The sequence below is a fragment of the Eumetopias jubatus genome, unplaced genomic scaffold (genome assembly GCF_037043125.1).
Source record: "Eumetopias jubatus isolate StellerSeaLion01/CBP00866 unplaced genomic scaffold, mEumJub1_p1.0 scaffold_17, whole genome shotgun sequence".
NCBI classification, from domain to species: domain Eukaryota; kingdom Metazoa; phylum Chordata; class Mammalia; order Carnivora; family Otariidae; genus Eumetopias; species Eumetopias jubatus.
In genome coordinates, this window is record NW_028274823.1 from 40,984,781 (window position 1) to 41,003,228 (window position 18,448).

Genomic DNA, 18,448 nt, shown 5'->3' on the forward strand with positions numbered 1-18,448 from the left:
CCCATTCTTACTGTTTTAATTTTATTTTTTGAATATGTAGAGTATTAACATGCTCTCAAAAATCAAAACTATACTGAAGTTATTCTCCATAATGTTTTAGTTTGAGTCCCACCTTCCTTTTTACGAAGTAAAAGATATGTAACTAGAAAGAATTATACCTGTGTTGTTTTGTTCAGTTTATACCTATGTTCAGTTTTGTTGTTATTTAAAATAAATTTGTCTATTGACTTTTCTCCAAAGACATACAAATGGCCAACAGACATATTAAAAAAGGTTCAACATAAACCTCATCAAGGAAATGCAAATCAAAACCATAATGAGATATTACCTTATACCTATCAGAATGGCTAAAATCAAAAACTCAAGAAACAAGTGTTGGCGAAGATGTGAAATAAAAGAAACACTCTTGTATTGTTGGTGGGAATGAAAACTGGTGCAGTCACTGTAGAAGACAGTATGGAGGTTCCTCAAAAAATTAAAAATAGAACTACCCTACAATCCAGTAATCGTACTACGAAAACACTAATTCAAAGGGGTATATGCACCTCTATTTTTATCAGCATTATTTACAGTAGCCAAACTATGGAAGCAGTCCATGTATCCAACGATAGATGAATGGCTAAAGATGTATATATATTCCACATATGTGTGTGTGTGTGTGTGTGTGTGTGTGTGTGTGTGTGTGTGTATTAGCCATAAAAAAAGAATGAAATCTTGCCATTTGCAACAACATGGATAGAGCTGGAGAGTATAATGCTAGCGAAATAAGCCAGTCAAGAAAAACACATACTATATGATTTCACTCATATGTGGAGTTTAAGAAACAAAATGAACAAGGGGATAAAAAAGAAAGGCAAACCAACAAACAGACACTTAACTATAGAGAACAAACAGAGTTAGCAGAGGGCAGGTGGATGAGGGGATGGGTGAAATGGGTGAAGGGGATTTAAGAGTACACCTATGTTGATGAGCATTGAGTAATATATGGAACTGATGAATCACTATATTGTACACTATATGTTAAATACACTGGATTTAAAATAATAAAGTCCTCAAAAAAATTTAAAAATGAAATAAACTTTGTCCATTGAGATTAAGGTTATAAAGGAACTTAATTTTTGGAAACATATTTCAGGCTCAGTGATTTGTAACTTTGATTCCTGGGGACAGTGGTTCTCAATAATTTTCCCATTCTAGCATAGCAGAGTTACTATTTGATGTGTTCAGTAACATTGACTCCTTGCTGCAGTGATTGGGTGGAGGTGGGAGTATAGGAGGGCCAAGGTTGTGCTCTCTAACCCTTTTTGAGAATGCTTGCTGTAGGGCTAATGAGAGCGTTAGAACCTCCCAAGTGCATTGTTTAGGAGAAATCGTAGAGACTCCTGTGATACAAAAGACTGGTGACTATGTAATAAGACAAAATAATCAAATCAAGCAAGCAAACAAAAAGTTTAGTTCCAAATTAATATAAGTGAAAGAAAAGACCACCTTACTGCCTTGACTGTGCTGCCTCAGATGTACCTTCCTTTATTTTCCCACAAAGGTGCTTGTGTGGAATTCTGTGGCTTAATGATATTCTTGGAGCATGTCTGAAAAGTCACACAACTAGATGATTTATACTCATCTGTATTTGCCATTTCTAATAACATGAATATTTGGTTTATAAATCTTTAATCCAGGATAAGGCTATGGCACACCGGCTATAATTTAGCTGGTTGAAAGAACTAAAGGTGTCTTGATGGGAAGTGTCATAATATAGCTGTATTTTTTTTCTCTTTTTGCTACAGCCTTAATACAGATATTGGCAGCTGCTGTAGCTGAGCGTGATGTAGTTTATTTCACCTTTGGGGACTCAGAATTGATGAGAGACATTTACAGCATGCACACTTTCCTTACTGAAAGGAAACTAACTGTTGGTAAGTAGGAAATAATCTTGACACTTGGTATCTAGATAGATTGTCCACCATCCAGGACAAACAAACACTTGTTTAAACTGGATGGATCACAGTGGTTAAGAAAAAATGAAAGCATGACTTTGAGAAGGGTGGACAGAGTCTTAGTTGGGCAACATCTGCAGAATCTTTTTTCTGACAAAGTTTCATCTGCTATCTTGAATGAGTATGTGAGCTTATTAAAGTAAGGCTAAGAAGCTGGAGTTTAATACCCATTTTTACTTTTATGCATATAGAAAACTAAAAGAGGGACAGTATAGGAGGGAGGGTAAGTTCAAGTCCAAGAGGCCTCACTGAGTCACATTTGTCAGACATAACAGCATGCTCATTTGCTGTATTTCAGCTGGACCTGAAAGGCCTTGCTACCCTGGGAGCTGAATGTAGAAATAAAGTTGCCACAAACTCCCCAAATGGTACGTGGCTGATGTACCATGTGTGACCTGTTGTCATCATGAACTAATAAGTAGTTTTTAAGGTACTTAAAAATTTTTTTAACTTTACATTAGGAAAGCCTTCCAGGAATATGCCATTCATGCTCTGTTTTCAAAAGCCAAAAGTGAGCACATGTTAAGTTAGATTAAGATTTCTGGAGTGTTCCCTAGCAATTTTATCCATCTACATACCTTAATGTAGGTATTGATCTGGCCTTTTACTCTCCAGGAGAAGTATATAAGCTGTTGCTCCGGTATTACAATGAAGAATGCAGAAACTGTTCCACCCCTGGACCAGACATCAAGCTTTATCCATTCATATATCATGCTGTTGAGTCCTGTGCAGAGACCACCAACCAGCCAGGACAAAGGACTGGGGCCTGAGGAGCTGAGTAAATAGAGAACCTCCTTCCACCTCTCACCAGAAACATCCTGTTTGACTTGTCAGGTGTAATATACGAACTGACTTAACTTAATATGAATGTGTATATAATTCAGTTTGGTGGGCAAGGATGCAATCCCTTCCACACACATGCAGTTGTCAGTTTGTACATGTAAGCCCCCTCCATCCTAACTTACACAGGCTTAAATATATTTTGTTTGCATTTTTTTCTATTTCAGTCTTCATCCTTCGGTTCTTCTTTCTTTTGCCCATCAGATTTCCTGTGAAATCCCATGAAAGGTTGTGCTCAGCCTGTCAGGTCTCTTTTTTGATGCCTATATATTATGCACATTGCCTCTGCAGCTAGCAGATGCCAGGGGAGAAGTTGAAAACAAAGAGCTTTTTAACTGGGTTTGCTAAAAATTTCCCTGTAAGCCTTTCACCTCCAACTCTCGTTATGATTGTGTTGTTTGAGTTTTGTATTTTGAAAACGAAGAGTTGAGGATTTTTTTCAGACATGTTACATAATGCACATCTCCTAGGTTAAAACGATTTTGTATTTCAGACAGAATAACTTCCAGATACAGTTCTTTTAAGACAGCACCTTGATCTATAATGGTTTCTCGGTCCCTTCTTCCCTGATCAATTTTTATTAATACTGTTTTTGGAAACTGACCAAGGTGGAAGGAAATGTACAATAAAAGAGTTTCCCCAAATGGTGTTTTTTAAAAAAAAGAAAAGATGCAAGAGAGTTGCAGGATTTCTCATTTCTTGGGATTTTGTTTTGTTTTGTTTTCAAATTAGAATTATTGTTTGTTCTATGGTGCTTGAGGCGTATTCATATAACCAAAGTTTAGGAACTGGGAACTCATGCTGATTTGTACATATTGAAGTTTCTCTGGTATTCAAAGGTTATATAGTTAATAAATTTTAATTAACAAATTATTTGTCAGAAACTCCCACATCATCTATATTTTATCTATAAATATAAATATATGTTCTTTAAGTGTGTCTGTGTGCAAGCACATAAAATCCAAATAAAACTGGAGTTATGGAAAATGATTAGATTTAGGTTTAATCAGGAGCTCTGTTTAAAATCATTTATTTACAATTGTGTCCATTTAAAACTGGCATCAGACATAAACAATAATGTCTTTCAGAGGTTAAAATGAAAGCTGATTCTGCATTAATTGAGAGTAAAGTTTAATCACGAAGCATTTATTCATATTTCTAAAATAATACTTCGCTGCTGAAGCTCCAGTTTATCATCAGCTATCAGAAAATGCTATTGGAGGTTAAATCCTAGTAATAAGAAATTTTGATAGATGGTCCAAACTCCTGGTGTCAGTATTGGCAGGAAAAAATGGGACCATGGCCAATGTCTGCAGTTCTTTTTTTGTGTAGAGATTGAGAGGTTAATGGAATTTGGCACCTGATGGCAGCCACTTGTCATTAACAAAGTTCTTTACCATAGTAACTAAGATTTTTAATCATCTCCCTAAATCCAAGGTGTCTGGCTTCATTTCTACTGATACTAAAGTCTTCTCTTTCCGTCCCAACCCATTCGGAGCTTTGGTTAAGCATTCATGGTTATATTTCATTTCTTTTTTCTGTTTCCATATCTTTTCCTCTTACCCAGCCCCAGGACTAAGTGAACAGTTCTTTAAAACATTACATGAACAGTATAGGATGGTTCATGTGGTAGAGAAATCATTAAATCCAGGTAAGAAGACCACCTAGCCTAATATTCCAGAACATAGAATCTAAGACTGAACTCTTAGTGCTAAACAGGCTTAGTGACTAGGCCATCTATCTGAGTGCCTTTCTCTTTTGAGGGTTTTCCAAGAATAAAACCTGCTTACTTTGTCCCAGTATATTCCAGGATTGGGATAATTTAATCAGATGGAGCATAAAGAGAAATAATGTCCATTTTTTGAGGCAGGATGAATGCCTTCTGTAAAAAGAGGAAAAAATCAGACGTCTAATTAACATTTGTCTATTCTAAAACATTCAACAGCATCTTTTTATTCCATTAGGGGTTTATTGTTTCATTTCAAGTTGTTTACCCTTCCCTTCTTTCATCTGTTGAGGCATGAAACAATATTTTAGTTTAGAATTCTTAAGTGGTTAATATATAACTCACTTGCTTTACACTTTCTGTCTAGCTCACTCAGATGCCCTTAACAGTTAAAGGAAGCAATGTGGAGTAATGGAAAGGATATGAGATTTTAAATCACACAAACTGGGTTTAAATGCTAGCCACATCCCTTGATAAATCTCTAAATAAACTGAATTTCTGAGCCTTATTTAACTCATCTAGAAAACGGGCTATTAGCACTTATTGGGAAATGCTGTATATAAAGAAGTGCTTATGGGGTCTGGCACATAGTTGGTGCTCAATAAATGTCAACTGTTATAATTGACCAGGAAACATTTATGGAGCATCTACTGTATATTAGGTACTGTACTAGTTGCTTCGCATATTTTAGCTCATTTTTCCAATGGGCTAACAGATGCCCAGAGGTTAGGGAATGCCATCTGATACTCCAGAAGTTCATTGTGAAAGGAGACTTACTCTGTCATCTCTGGAGGAGACCTGATAGAACAAAGGCTCTGACACTATTTTTCTCTACCAAGTTCCTGCTATAAGTTATTCTTCATAAGGAATGACTAGTTATCAGTGGGGTACATTAAAATGTCTCTGAGAGAATTATTTCTTTTTTTTTTTAGATTTTATTTATTTATTTGAGAGAGAGAGAAGGAGAGACAGTGAGAGAGCACAAGCAGGGAGGAGAGGGAGAAGCAGAGCAGGGAGCCTGATGCGGAACTCGATCCCAGGAGCCTGGGATCATGACCTGAGCCAAAGGCAGACGCTTAACCGACTGAGCCACCCAGGCGCCCCAAATTATTTCTTTTCTTGCTGATTGAAGTGACATTAAGGGCAGGCAGACCCAAATTGGTACTTAAAGGGGAGATTGAAAAGGAGATCTAACCAGGCTTCATGACTGCTATGCCAGGTATTTCACCAATATTTATTGCTTTGGAAACCAAATATTGATTAAGCTGTCCCAGTGCAAGAATATGATGGAGCAAAGAAGTAGTTGGGTTACATTCTTTAAAACTTCAATAGGAAGAGAAGCAGTTGTGTATAGATTCTCACCTGCTTTTTTTTCTTTCCTGTCTTTTCCAATCTGTGTAGCTGCGTGTTCATGACTTTTTTCTGATATAAGGAAAACCTGAATCCTAGTTTGTCTGCTTTAAAGATAAGTAAAGTTTAGAAGGCCTGTACGTTCTTCATTTAACCTTGTGGATCTTCCCTAATCCTTTGTTTTTGGAAGTAAGGGAAAGACCATCCATTGCTGGCATTTGAGCTCAAATATTTAATCCTGTTCTTGTTTGGGGGCTATAAGGGGATTCCAGTGTGATACTTATTGGAACAAACTGCTAAAATCCACTGACCCACTGCTGTTTTCTGTGCCTGTGACAGAGTGCCCTTTGTCCCCCCCATCAGATTCCCACACAGATCTACTGAACCTCCAGAGCAGGTTTCCCATACAAGATAACCAAAACTGCTATGTTCACCTGATAATTGGTTTTATTTTTCCTGTTTATTTTAAATGTAGGATTATCATCTCATGACAATTTTGAACTTGGGGATAAGGAGAGGTCTGTGCTAATGTCTACATGATTTTTGTAGGACAAGATTAAAGAAATTCTGAATTCCCTTGTCACCACCTCTTTTTTCTCAAATAGTTATACCACTTTTGAGACGTTCATGTGCATGCTCTCATTTTAAATCTGTCAAGTATGTCCGAGGCATTTGGTGAAAGTTTTTACATGTAGATTTGTTATTCCACATTAGGCGTTAGGCATGTAGAGATAGTCACTGGCATGAGGAACTTTCCAAAGGTAAAGAGAATTCTGGCTGTATTAGGTTTTCATCCTGGCCAGGTTCCTAAGCTCATGTTTCTTGGTGTTCATTCCCTTTTCCTAGTTTCCATCTTCTAAGAAAGCTCAAATCAGGGACAGGGAAGATGTCTTGAAGGTTCTGAGGACCACTGTCCTTCCATCCATTCACATATTCATAAACACAGGTATCTTCTATGGGTATCCACTGAACTTTCTGCTCAGGGATACAAAGATGAATGACTTGTCCTCTGCACTCAGATCTAAACTGACACACAGAGAGGGTAAGTGATCTAAGACTCTATAAATAGTATTTTCTTTTCACTACTCTGTTCCAATTCAACATAGAAAAAACAATTGAATTTTTGTGTTGTCAATTTAGAAACTTGAATAGACACCTGCACCATGTCAGTTCACCACAATGTTGAACTCCTTTACACAATTTCCTCTGTTGGAGAGTTGTGTAAACAAATGGGCTAACTTATTATGTAACATTAAGATGGGCTACCTTCATGCCCTTTCTTGACAATGTAGGAGCTGGCATCCAGCGCCTGCCATCTTGATTCCTGCCATGTCGATTCCACTGGTTCTTGGATTCTGAGGAAATAGCACTGGAAGCTAAAAAGTAGATTTCCTAATGTAAATGTACTTTTCCTTGTAGTAAGGAAATGTTGGATAGGTAAAAAGTCAAGTTTTAGCAGGAATTATATTGCCTCCATTTGAATACTACATATTTAATCTATGAAAAATGAAGAAAATTAGTTTAACAAATGAATTTTACTTCATATCAAAATATTTCAAAATATGGTGATATTGGCGATAGAATAATAAAAGGGGTCCTTGTGGTAAAAGGGTAGAGACCATCATATCAGAATGTTGCATTTTCTGTTAAGGTTTGTAATAGTAAGCTATAAACTAGGACATAAATTTTCAATATTTGGGAAGAAATATATTCACTGTAAAATTGGTTAAACCCTGATCTTGAACACATGTGAAGCATTTTCATCATGATCTTGACCTCATAGAGTATCATTTATTCTACAAATAGCATATCTCATTAATTACAAAATAAACATTTTTTCCACATTGTAGCATCTGAAATTCAAATAGTTCTAAAAATTGATGCTATGCCATATATGCCGTAATTTATTTTTTTTTTAAGATTTTATTTATTGGAGCGCCTGGGTGGCTCAGTCAGTTAAGCGTCTGCCTTCGGCTCAGGTCATGATCCCAGGGTCCTGGGATCAAACCCCACATCGGGCTCTCTGCTCAGCGGAGAGTCTGCTTCTCCCTCTCCCTCTGCCTGCTACTCCCCCTGCTTGTGCTCTCTCTCTCACTGTCTCACTTTATTTTTTTTTTTTTAAAGATTTTATTTATTTGACAGACACAGCGAGAGAGGGAACACAAGCAGGGGGAGTGGGAGAGGGAGAAGCAGGCTTCTGCGGAGCAGGGAGCCCGATGCGGGGCTCGATCCCAGGACCCTGGGATCATGACCTGAGCCGAAGGCAGACGCTCAACCATCTGAGCCACCCAGGCGCCCTCACTGTCTCACTTTAAAAAAATATTTTATTTATTTATTTTAGAGAGAGACAGAGAGCCTGGGGGGAGGGGGCACAAGGAGAGGGAGAGAATCTCAAGCAGACTGTGCCGAGCACAGAGCCCTATGTGGGGCTTGATTTCATCACCCTGAGATCATGACCTGAGCTGAAATCAAGAGTCTGATGCTCAACTGACTGAGCCACCCAGGCGCTCCTGGGTATTTTTTTTAATAATACATAAAATAAAGGTATTTTATCATCCATTCCATTTTATATTTGAGGAAACATGACAATTTGAATGCCAACTCTATGCCAGTCACTTTTAAGCTTTGGAGCTGTAATCATGACCAAAATAAACTAGGTCCTCATCAAATTTATATTGTATTGGAGAGCACAGACAAGAGCCTGTAATATGACTTAGACTGGGTGGTCAGGAAATGGTTTCCTTTTTAAGGAGAACTTCAGACATATACAAAAATAAAATAGAGTAATGAACTTCTATACATACATCATCCATCTTTAACTATTACTAATTCATAGCTAATCTCATTTGCTCTTTCTACCCATTACCCACCCCAAATTATTTTAAGTTCATCCCAGACATTATGTTTCATCTGTAAATCACTGTTTCTAAAAGACATTACCACAGTATCATCACACACACAAATAATAGAGAAAGGACTTTTAATTCCAAAAGATGGAGTAGACAGACTTTTCCGTGTTGTTCCTGCTAAGTACAGCTAAAAGCCCTGAATGTGGTACATAAAACAGACATAAGAAGGATCTGAAAGGTGGAAGAGAAGGCATACTGGCTAAAGGAGTCCTGGAACCAAGGAACAATACAGTGGTGAGTTCCCTGGAATGTCTTACTCCCTCACATATCCCATACTGATTACTGGAGAAGGCAGCAACCTGGAAGTTTTTAGTGCAGGTGAAGAAAGGGCCAAGAAAAGCCTGCTCTGTCTAGCTAAAGGATCAGGAAAGAGGCAGCCTAACAAGACGGAAAACTTTTATGAAATAACTGCTCTACTCTAGCCAAAAACCACAGAAAAAACAAAGCCAACGCCAGCAATGGTAATGTGTAGAACTTACACTTCCACCCTTTCCAGGTTATAACAAAGTGCCTCAATTATGTGGATTGTACAGAGGTTCTTTCCCCTTTGCTGTTAGGTGCCCTCCCCCTTCACGTTAAGTGGCTCCAATAAGCCTAACAGTCAGGACTTTTTATCACTGCTCCAAAGAACTGAGGCCACTCACACATTTCATCCACCATCTTGCATTGTCAGTGGAAGATACATAGGGAAGAGTAACAAGGTGTTCCCCTTCTAAGCCAGAATTGTCACCACAGCCTATGATGGAGCCTGAACTCCAGCTTCTACCCAGCAGTGCCAAGGAGCTTCTCTCCTCTTGTATGTCATTCAAAGCAGAGAGGAGAACCTGAACTTCCATCTTCACCTAGCTGTAATGAGGCAGTGTCTTGCTCCCCAAGTGAAATGGTAACAGAGGCCAACTACAATAGGTATCAGAGGAGTGCTAAAACACAAGATTTAATGAGATCCAGAATCTCGTGATATCCAAAATGTTCAACTTCCAATGATCATCACTTACCATTCCAAGGACCAGGAAGATCTCAAATTGAATGGCAAAAGACAACTGCATCATACAGATTATAGAATTTTCTGGTAAAGGAGCGCTTGAGTAGCTCAGTTGGTTAAGCATCTGACTCTTGATTACTGCTCAGGTCATGATCTCAGGGTCATGAAATTGAGCTCCGCATTAGACTCCGTGCTCAGTGCAAAGTCTGCTTGAGATCCCCCCCCTCCCCCTGCTCATACTCTCTAAAATAAATAAATCTTTAGAATTTTCTGGTAAGGATTTTGAAACAACTGTCTTTAAAATGCTCTAACAAATATAAACACTCTTGATATAAATGAAAAAGAAAGTATCAGCAAGGAAGTAGAAAGTCACAACAAAAAAATAGAAGATACGAGAAAAACCAAATGGAATTTCTAGAACCAAAAAATAAAATAACAAAATTAAAAAAGAGAACACTCCATGGATGAGCTGAGCAGCAGAATAGAGAGAATAGAGGGAAGAATCAGTGAATTTGATGATATAGCTATAGAAATTAGCCAATCTGAACAACAGAAAATTGTAAGTAATAAATAGAGCCCCAGGGACATTTGAGACTATAACAAATGATCTAACATTCATGACATTGGATTTCCAGGAGAAGAGGAAGAAGGTGGAGGCTGAAATAAAATTTGAAGAAATAATTTCTAAAAATACTCCAGATTTTGCAGTAGATCCAGGAAGCTCAGTGAACTCCAAACAGGATTAAACTCCCATATCCACACCAAAACACGTCATAGTCTGAATGAATGTCTGAAATGTCTGAAAACCAAAGAAAAACAAAAAGTCTTGAAAGCAACAAATGACACATAATGTATAAGACATACACAACTCAAATGACAATGAATTTCTCACGAGGCACAACAAAAGCCAGAAGGAAGTCGCACAACACTTTTTAAGTGAAAGAAAAGAACTGTTGATGCAGAATTCTATATCCAACAAAAATATGCTACAGTAATGAAGGAGAAGCCAAGACATTCTCAGATGAAGGTAAACTAAGAGAATTTATCTCCAGCAGATCTCCCCTCAAAGAATGACTAAAGGAAGTTCTTGAAACAAAAAGGAAATGATAAAAGAAGGATCTTGGAACATCAGGAAGGAAGAACAGAAAGTAAAAATAGGGATAAATAGAACACACTTAAGTTTTCTCAGGTTTGTTAAAGCAAAACAAACCTATCCATTGTGATTTTCTTTTTTTTTAATTAAAATGTTTTATTTATTTATTCATGAGAGTCAGAGAGAGAGAGAGGCAGAGGCAGAGGGAGAAGCAGGCTCCCTGCCTAGCAGGGAGCCCGATGCGGGGCTCAATCCCAGGACCCTGGGATCATGACCTGAGCCGAAGGCAGACACTTAACCATCTGAGCCACCCAGGTGCCCCTCCATTGTGATTTTCAATGTAGGTAGAAAGAATAATATAATTAGAAATGGGGACTCCTGGGTGGCTCAGATGGTTAAGCATCTGCCTTCAGCTCACGTCATGATCTCAGGGTCCTGGGATCGAGCCCCACATCCAGCTCCCTGCTCCGCGGGGAGTCTGCTTCTCCCTCTCCCTCTGCCTCTCCCCCTGCTCATGCTCTCTCTTCCTCTGTCTCAAGTGAATAAATAAAATCGTAATAAAAAAGACAATTAGAAGGTAAAGGAGTATAGAGAAAGTTTTTATAGTTCATTCAAACTGGTGGTTTGGTGACACCAATAAACTTGGATAAGTTATAAATTTATAATGTAATACTAGAGCAACTACTCTAAAGACTAGATAAAGAAGTACACTCAAAAATATATCAAAATGGAATTTTAAAAAATATTCAATTAAACTACAGATAGGCAAGAAAAGGAAAAAAATGTTAAACATAGAGAACTACCAGAAAATAAAAAAATAATGGCAGACTTAAACACCAATATATAATAGTTACATTAACTATAAAGGCATTAAATATAAAAAAGATTGGCAGAGTGGATAAAAAAGTATATGACCCAACAGTATGAACGATGGGTTGTCTATAAGAAACTCACTTCATATACTATGATATAGGTAGGTTGAAAGTTAAAAGGATAAAATACAAGACACACCTTGCAAACAATCAAAAGAAAGCAGATGTGGCTATATTAATAGCAGAGTTGACTTTAGAGGAAAGAATATTAGGGACAGAGAGAGCTATGACATAATGATAAAAGTGCCAGTCCACTAAGAAGACTGCAATCCTAAACATATATGCACAAAATATATGAAAAAGAGGCACCTGGGTGGCTCAGTTGGTTAAGCATCTGCCTTCAGCTCAGGTAATGATCCTGGGGTTCCAGGATCGAGCTCCACGTCTGGCTCCCTGCTCAGCAGGGAGGCTGCTTCTCTTGCTCGTGATCTCTGTCGCTATCTCTGTCTCAATAAATAAAAATAAAATCTTAAAAAAAATTTTAAAAATATGTGAAAAAAATGATAGAAATGAAGGGAAATAGGGATGCATGGGTGGCTCAGTCGGTTAATTGTCTGATTCTCGATTTCAGCTCAGGTCATGATCTCAGGGGTCATGGAATCGGCAGAGAATTTGCTTGGGATTCTCTCCCTTTCCCTCTGTCCCTCCTGCACAGTTCGCTCTCTCTCTCATAAATAAGTCTTTTTTAAAAAAGAAATGAAGGGGGGCGCCTGGGTGGCTGAGTCGGTTGAGCGGCTGCCTTCGGCTTGGGTCGTGATCCCAGAGTCCTGGGATCGGGTCCCATGTCGAGTTCCTTGCTCAGCGGGGAGCCTGCTTCTCCCTCTGCTGCCGCTCCAGCTTGTGCTCTCTCTGACAAATAAACAAATAAAATCTTAAAAAAAAAAAAGAAATGAAGGGAAATTGACAAATCTACAATTATAGTTAGTGACTTCAACAGTTGATAGAATAATTTGAAAGAAAATCAGCAAAGATATAGAACTCAACTACATTATTCCATCAATCAAGATCTAAATGACACAGATACACAGTATTTTCAAGTACCCATGGAACGTATACTAAGAACATTCCTAGGCCATAAATCAAACCTCAAGAAATTTAAAAGAACTGAAATCACATAAACTGTGTCCTCTGATGCAATGAAATCAACTAGAAATCAATAACAAAGATGAAAGGAAAATTCCAAACACTTAGAAACTAAACACTTCTAAATGATCCATGGGTTCAACTCTCAAGGGAAATTAAAAAAGAAAAATATAAGTAATTTGAACTGAATGAAAATAAAAATGTATTGGAATTTATGGGACACAACTAAAGCAGTACTGATAGGAAATTCAAGTCACTAAATGCATACATTATAAAAAAGGAAAGATCTCAAATCGATCTAAGCTCCAAGAAATTAAGGGAAAACAACGTAAACTCAAGCAGAATGCAAAAATTAATAAAGAGCAGAATTGAATGAAATAGGCCAAAAATCAATAGAGAAACTAAAATGAAGCAAAAATCTGGTTTTTTGAAATGATCAATAAAATTGACAATCCTCTCACAAAACTGAAAGAAAAAATAGAGAATACTCAAATATGAAGAATGAAATAAGGGCTATCACTACAGATCCAGCAGACATTAAAAGGATAATAATAATAGAATACTGCATACAATCTACACTATATTTGATAACTTAGCTTAAATGGAACAGTTCCTCAAAAAATGCAAACCACTAGAACTCATCCAATATGAAATATATTACTTGAATAACCATGTAACTATTAAGGGAATTGAATTTGTAATTTTATACCTCTAACAAAGCAATCTTAACATCCAAATGGTTTCACTAGAGCATTCTACCAACTAGTTAAGGGCGAATTAACACCATGCCTATACAGTATCTTCCTGAAAATAGAGGAGGGAAACTCCCCAATTCATTTTATTACCTTGATACCAAAACCAGACAAAGACAGCAAAAACACAAACAGAATTACAAACCAATATTCTTCATGAATAAAGATGTGAAAATCCTCAAAGTATTAGCAATTAGAATTCAGCAATAAAGAATTAGACCATGACCAGGTGAGATTTATCCCAGGTTTGCAAGCCTGGTTCAATTAATGTAATCTGTCACATCAGCAGACTAGAGAAGAAAAGTCATATGGTCATATCAATAGATGCATGAAAAAAAAATTGGATAAAACCGAAGACACATTCCAGATGAACATTCTCAATACAGGGGAACTTGACTCAATACAACAACAAAAATCTACAGTTAATAGCATACTTAGTGTTGAGGAAATTTCTTGCTAAGATCAGGAACAAGGCAAGGATCTCTCCTCTCACCACTTTTATGCCACATCATACTGGAAGTTCTATCTAATGCAATGTGGCAGTCAAAGGTATATATATATATCAGGAAGGAAGAAAAAACTGATTTTGTTCCCAATGACACAATTATCTATGTAGAAAATCCCAAAGAAATGACAGAACAAACAACCAACCTCTCACACACACAAACACAGAAAACCTCCTGGAACTAAAAAACTTGCAGAATAGAAAGTTAATATACAGGTTGCAGGATAGAACGTTAATATACAAACGTCAATTGCTTTGCCATATGCCAGCAATAAACAATTGGAACGTGAAATTAAAACAATACCATTTCTATTGGCACCCCCAAAATAAAATACTTAGGTATAAGTCTCAAAATATGTACAAGATCTATCTGAGGAAAACTAAGAAACTTGGATGAAACAAAGACAATCTAAATGAGAGATATTCCATGCTCATGGATAGGAAGACTATATTTAAGATGACATAATTTGATCTATAGATTCAACACAATCTCAATCAAAATCCCAGCCAAGTTATTTTTGGATATAGATAAACTGATTCTAAAGTTTATATGGAAAGCAGAAGACCAAGAATAATTAACACGTTACTGAACAAGAAAAGGAACATCAGCAGACTGACATTGCTTGATTTCAAGTCTTACTATAAGTACAGTATTCAAAACAGTGTGGTATTGGCAAAAGTATAGACTAATAGCACTCGTAACACTGTATTTTGTGATCAGTGCCTTGTATCCAAAAAAGGCACCAGATCCTTCAGAATTATTGAAATGAGGCCAAGGCCACTATCTACTACCTGGGCAACCTGCATTTGTAAACCTGTAACACCTAACTCTCTCTGTGCTATTATTTTAACTGAAACAGTGTGGCATTAAAGGGTGTGTGTCATCTGTGAATTGGAAAGGAAGAAACACAAAGCACCAACTGCCTCCCTGTAAAACCAGTGTGTTGACAGTGCCTTCTTTGAGAATAGGAGTCATCTCAGGAGTCATCTTAATATGAGTCAGAATATGTGTTGGATGCCTTAGAGGCCTGCATAGTTCTAGAAAAGAAACTGAAGCTAGCCCTACTAGATCTGCTTTTTCTGGGCTTTGCCAGTACAGCTCCTCATATCTGTGAATTCCTGAAAAACCACTTTCTAAAGCAAGCCATGAAATTCATCCAGAAAATGGGCTTCCACCTGACCACTCTCCACAGGACAGTGGTCTTTGGGTAGTGTCTCTTTGAAAGACCCACTCTCAAGCATGATTAGAGACCTCCTGAGTGCAATGGCCCTCAAGGGGCACTGCTTCAGTCCCTGGCCTTGGGGATTCCACCTGAACTTCTGCTCTTGTCACTGGAACAGTTGCTTCTACACTCCCCAGACACTTTCCCAAGCTATAGACCAGTGAAAACAATGAAGATTTTTTTTATGTGGAAAGACATTTTAAATTTAAAATAATTAGAAGTGAAAGACAGAATGAGATCTAAAGTAAGCCTAATTAGAGTCCCAGAAAAGATTTAGGAAAATAGAACAAAAAGAATATTTGGCAAGACTTTTCTAAGACTGATGAAATACCTAAACACATCAGAGTGAAATTGCAGAATAAAAAAAACTAAAAACGGATCTTAAAAGCAGGAAGACAGAAAAGAGTGATACTCCATAAGAAATAAAATTAATGAAATAAGAATATTATTATAACATAATTTATAATAATTACAAAAAGTTTTGGTATATTGATTTTTATTTATTGCAAATAATTATAAGTATGTAATAATGAGTAAAATATATTAAGTGAATAAAAATTCATGAAATAATATCTGTAGATGCTTAAAGAGTAATTGTTAACCCACCCAGCTGACCATCTTTCAAGAATGAAAATAGACATTTTTAGATAAAACAAAAATTAAGAGTTTACCTTTATCATGCTTTTACTAAAGCAAATTCTAAAAGGATATACTTTAGGAAGAGTAATGAGCAAAATAGTAATGTATATGTAAATATAGTTTTAAAAATTGCTGGTATAACAACAACATTAATTTGTGATATTAAAAACAAGGATGAAAGTAAAAATATTGGATAGCAATAGCATGGAATTTTGGAGGAAAATGATCAGAAATAATGTTCTGATATTCTTATATTTTTCAAGTGATGGTATGAGACATTGTTACACATGAATGTTTAATGTGCATGTTAAAAATTTCATGAATAATCAAAGTATGGAAATAGAGGTGGAAACATAAGTGTATATATTCTAAATGATTTAGTGGCCCTAAATATCAAAGAAGAAATCAAATAGAAAATCAGAAAATATTTAGCACTGAATAAAAGTCAAGGCACAATGACCTATGAGATGCAGCTAAAGCAGTGCTCGGAGACAAATCTATATCTGTAAATGACTATATTACAGGGTGGGGGTGATGGGGGAAGATCTCAAATCAATAATCTAACCCTCAACCTTAAGACACTGGAGAAAACAGAACAAACTAAATCTATAAGTAGAAGAAAGGAAATAATAAATATTAGAGCAGAAAAAAATGAAATAAAGAATAGAGAAACAAAAATCTGGCTCCTTGTAAAGATTAACATAACTGGTGAAACTTTAACTAGTTTGACAAAGGAAAAAGAGAAGCCTCAAATTACTAGAATCAGAAATGAAAGTGGGACATTACTACCTATTTCACAGATATAAAAAGGATTATAAAGGAATGCTATGAGCAACTATTTGCCAACAAATGGTGAAAAGGGGAATGTATTTTGGAGTGTGGTGGCACACAAACTACTGAAACTGACTCAAGCTAGAAACCAACCATCTGAATAGGCCTATTACAAGTAAAAAGATTAAATGAATAATTTTATAAAACTAACCACCAGGGCACCTGGGTGGCTCAGTCAGTTAAATGTCCAACTCTTGATTTCAGCTCACGTCATGATCTCAAGAACATGGGGTTGGGCTCTGAGCTCATCACAGAGTCTGCTTGTCCCTCTCCCTCTGCTCCTCTCCTCTCTTGCATGCGCTCTCTCAAATAAATAAATAAAATCTTAAAAAATAAAAACCCCTAACCGCAAAGATAAGCCCATGTTCATGGATCAAAAGACTTAATATTGTTAAGATAGCAGTACTCCCCAAACTGATCTATAGATTCAGTGTAATCCCTATCAGAATCCCAGCTGACTTCTTTATACAAATTGATGAGCTGATTCTAATTCACACAGAATTTCAAGGGAATCAGAATAGCCAAAACAATCCTGAAAAATCTTGAATAAAGTCGGGGGACTCACACTTCCAGTTTTAAAACCTACTAGCACCAAGACAGATATATAGATCAGTGTAATGGATAGGGAGTCCAGAAATAATCTCATACATCTATGGTCAACTGATTCTTTGCAAGGGTGCCAACACCATTCAGTGGGGAAAGATAGCCTTTTCAACAATGGTGATGGGACAACTGGATAGTCACATGTAAAAGAATGAAGTTCGAACTTTATACCATATACCATAAATATAAATTCACTCAAAGTGGATCAAAGACTTAAACATAAAAGCAAAAACTATAAAACTCTGAGAAGAAAATATAGGCATAAATCCCAATGATCTAGCAGTTCCTCAAAAAAGTAAACATTGATTTGCCATTTGATCCACCAATTGTACTTCGATGTTTAGACACAAAAGAATTGAAAGCAGGCACTTGAACAGATATTTGTACAATAGTGTTCATAGTAGCATTATTCAAAATAGCCAAAAGGTGGAAATAACCCAAATGTTCAAGAGATGAGTTAATCAACGAAATGTATATGCATACATTGGAATATTGTCTAGCTTTAAAAAATAAGGAAATTGTAATGTATGCTACAGCATGGATTATCCTTGAAGACACTATGCTAAGTGAAATAAGCCAGATAAAAAGAACAAATATTGCATGATTCTACTTATATGAGGTACCTAGAGTAGTCAAATGCATATAGACAGAAAGTAGAAGTGTTTACCAGGGACTAGGGGAGGGGGGAATAGAGAGTTTTGTTTAATGCAGACAGTTTCAGTTTGGAATGATGAAGTTTTGCAGGTGGATAGTGGTTGCACAACAATGTGAATGTACTTAAAGCCACTGAAATGTACACTTTGAAAAGGTTGAAATGCTAAACTTAAGTATATTTTACCACAATAAAGAGGTAAAATTTAAAAATTCTTGTTCTTTGATGAAGCATTCTTAAATATGACACTAAAAGAAAAAAATAGGTTGGAAGTCATCAAAATTTAAAACTTTTGGGTTTCAAAAGATACTATCGAGAAAGTGAAAAGATAACTCATAGAGTGGAAGAAAATTTTTGCAAATCATATCTGATAAAGGAATTGTATCTAGAA

At 36.6% G+C, this 18,448-nt stretch overlaps 1 protein-coding gene across 4 annotated transcripts in view; it reads left to right on the top strand.

Moving 5' to 3' along the window:
• The window catches only part of PARG (poly(ADP-ribose) glycohydrolase), a 124,758-nt gene extending 121,048 nt beyond the window's left edge, over window positions 1–3,710 (top strand). For 3 of the 4 annotated variants that reach the window (XM_028098896.2, XM_028098895.2, XM_028098894.2), the window contains exons 17-18: window positions 1,788–1,916; window positions 2,613–3,710. In XM_028098896.2, the coding sequence (XP_027954697.2) occupies window positions 1,788–1,916; window positions 2,613–2,767 (284 nt within the window). In that variant the 3' untranslated portion in view covers window positions 2,768–3,710. Of the gene's footprint in view, window positions 1–1,787; window positions 1,917–2,295; window positions 2,392–2,612 lie in introns of those variants that run through there. The other variant, XM_088019850.1, reaches the window with a different exon arrangement.
• Window positions 3,711–18,448: the final 14,738 nt, after the last annotated feature.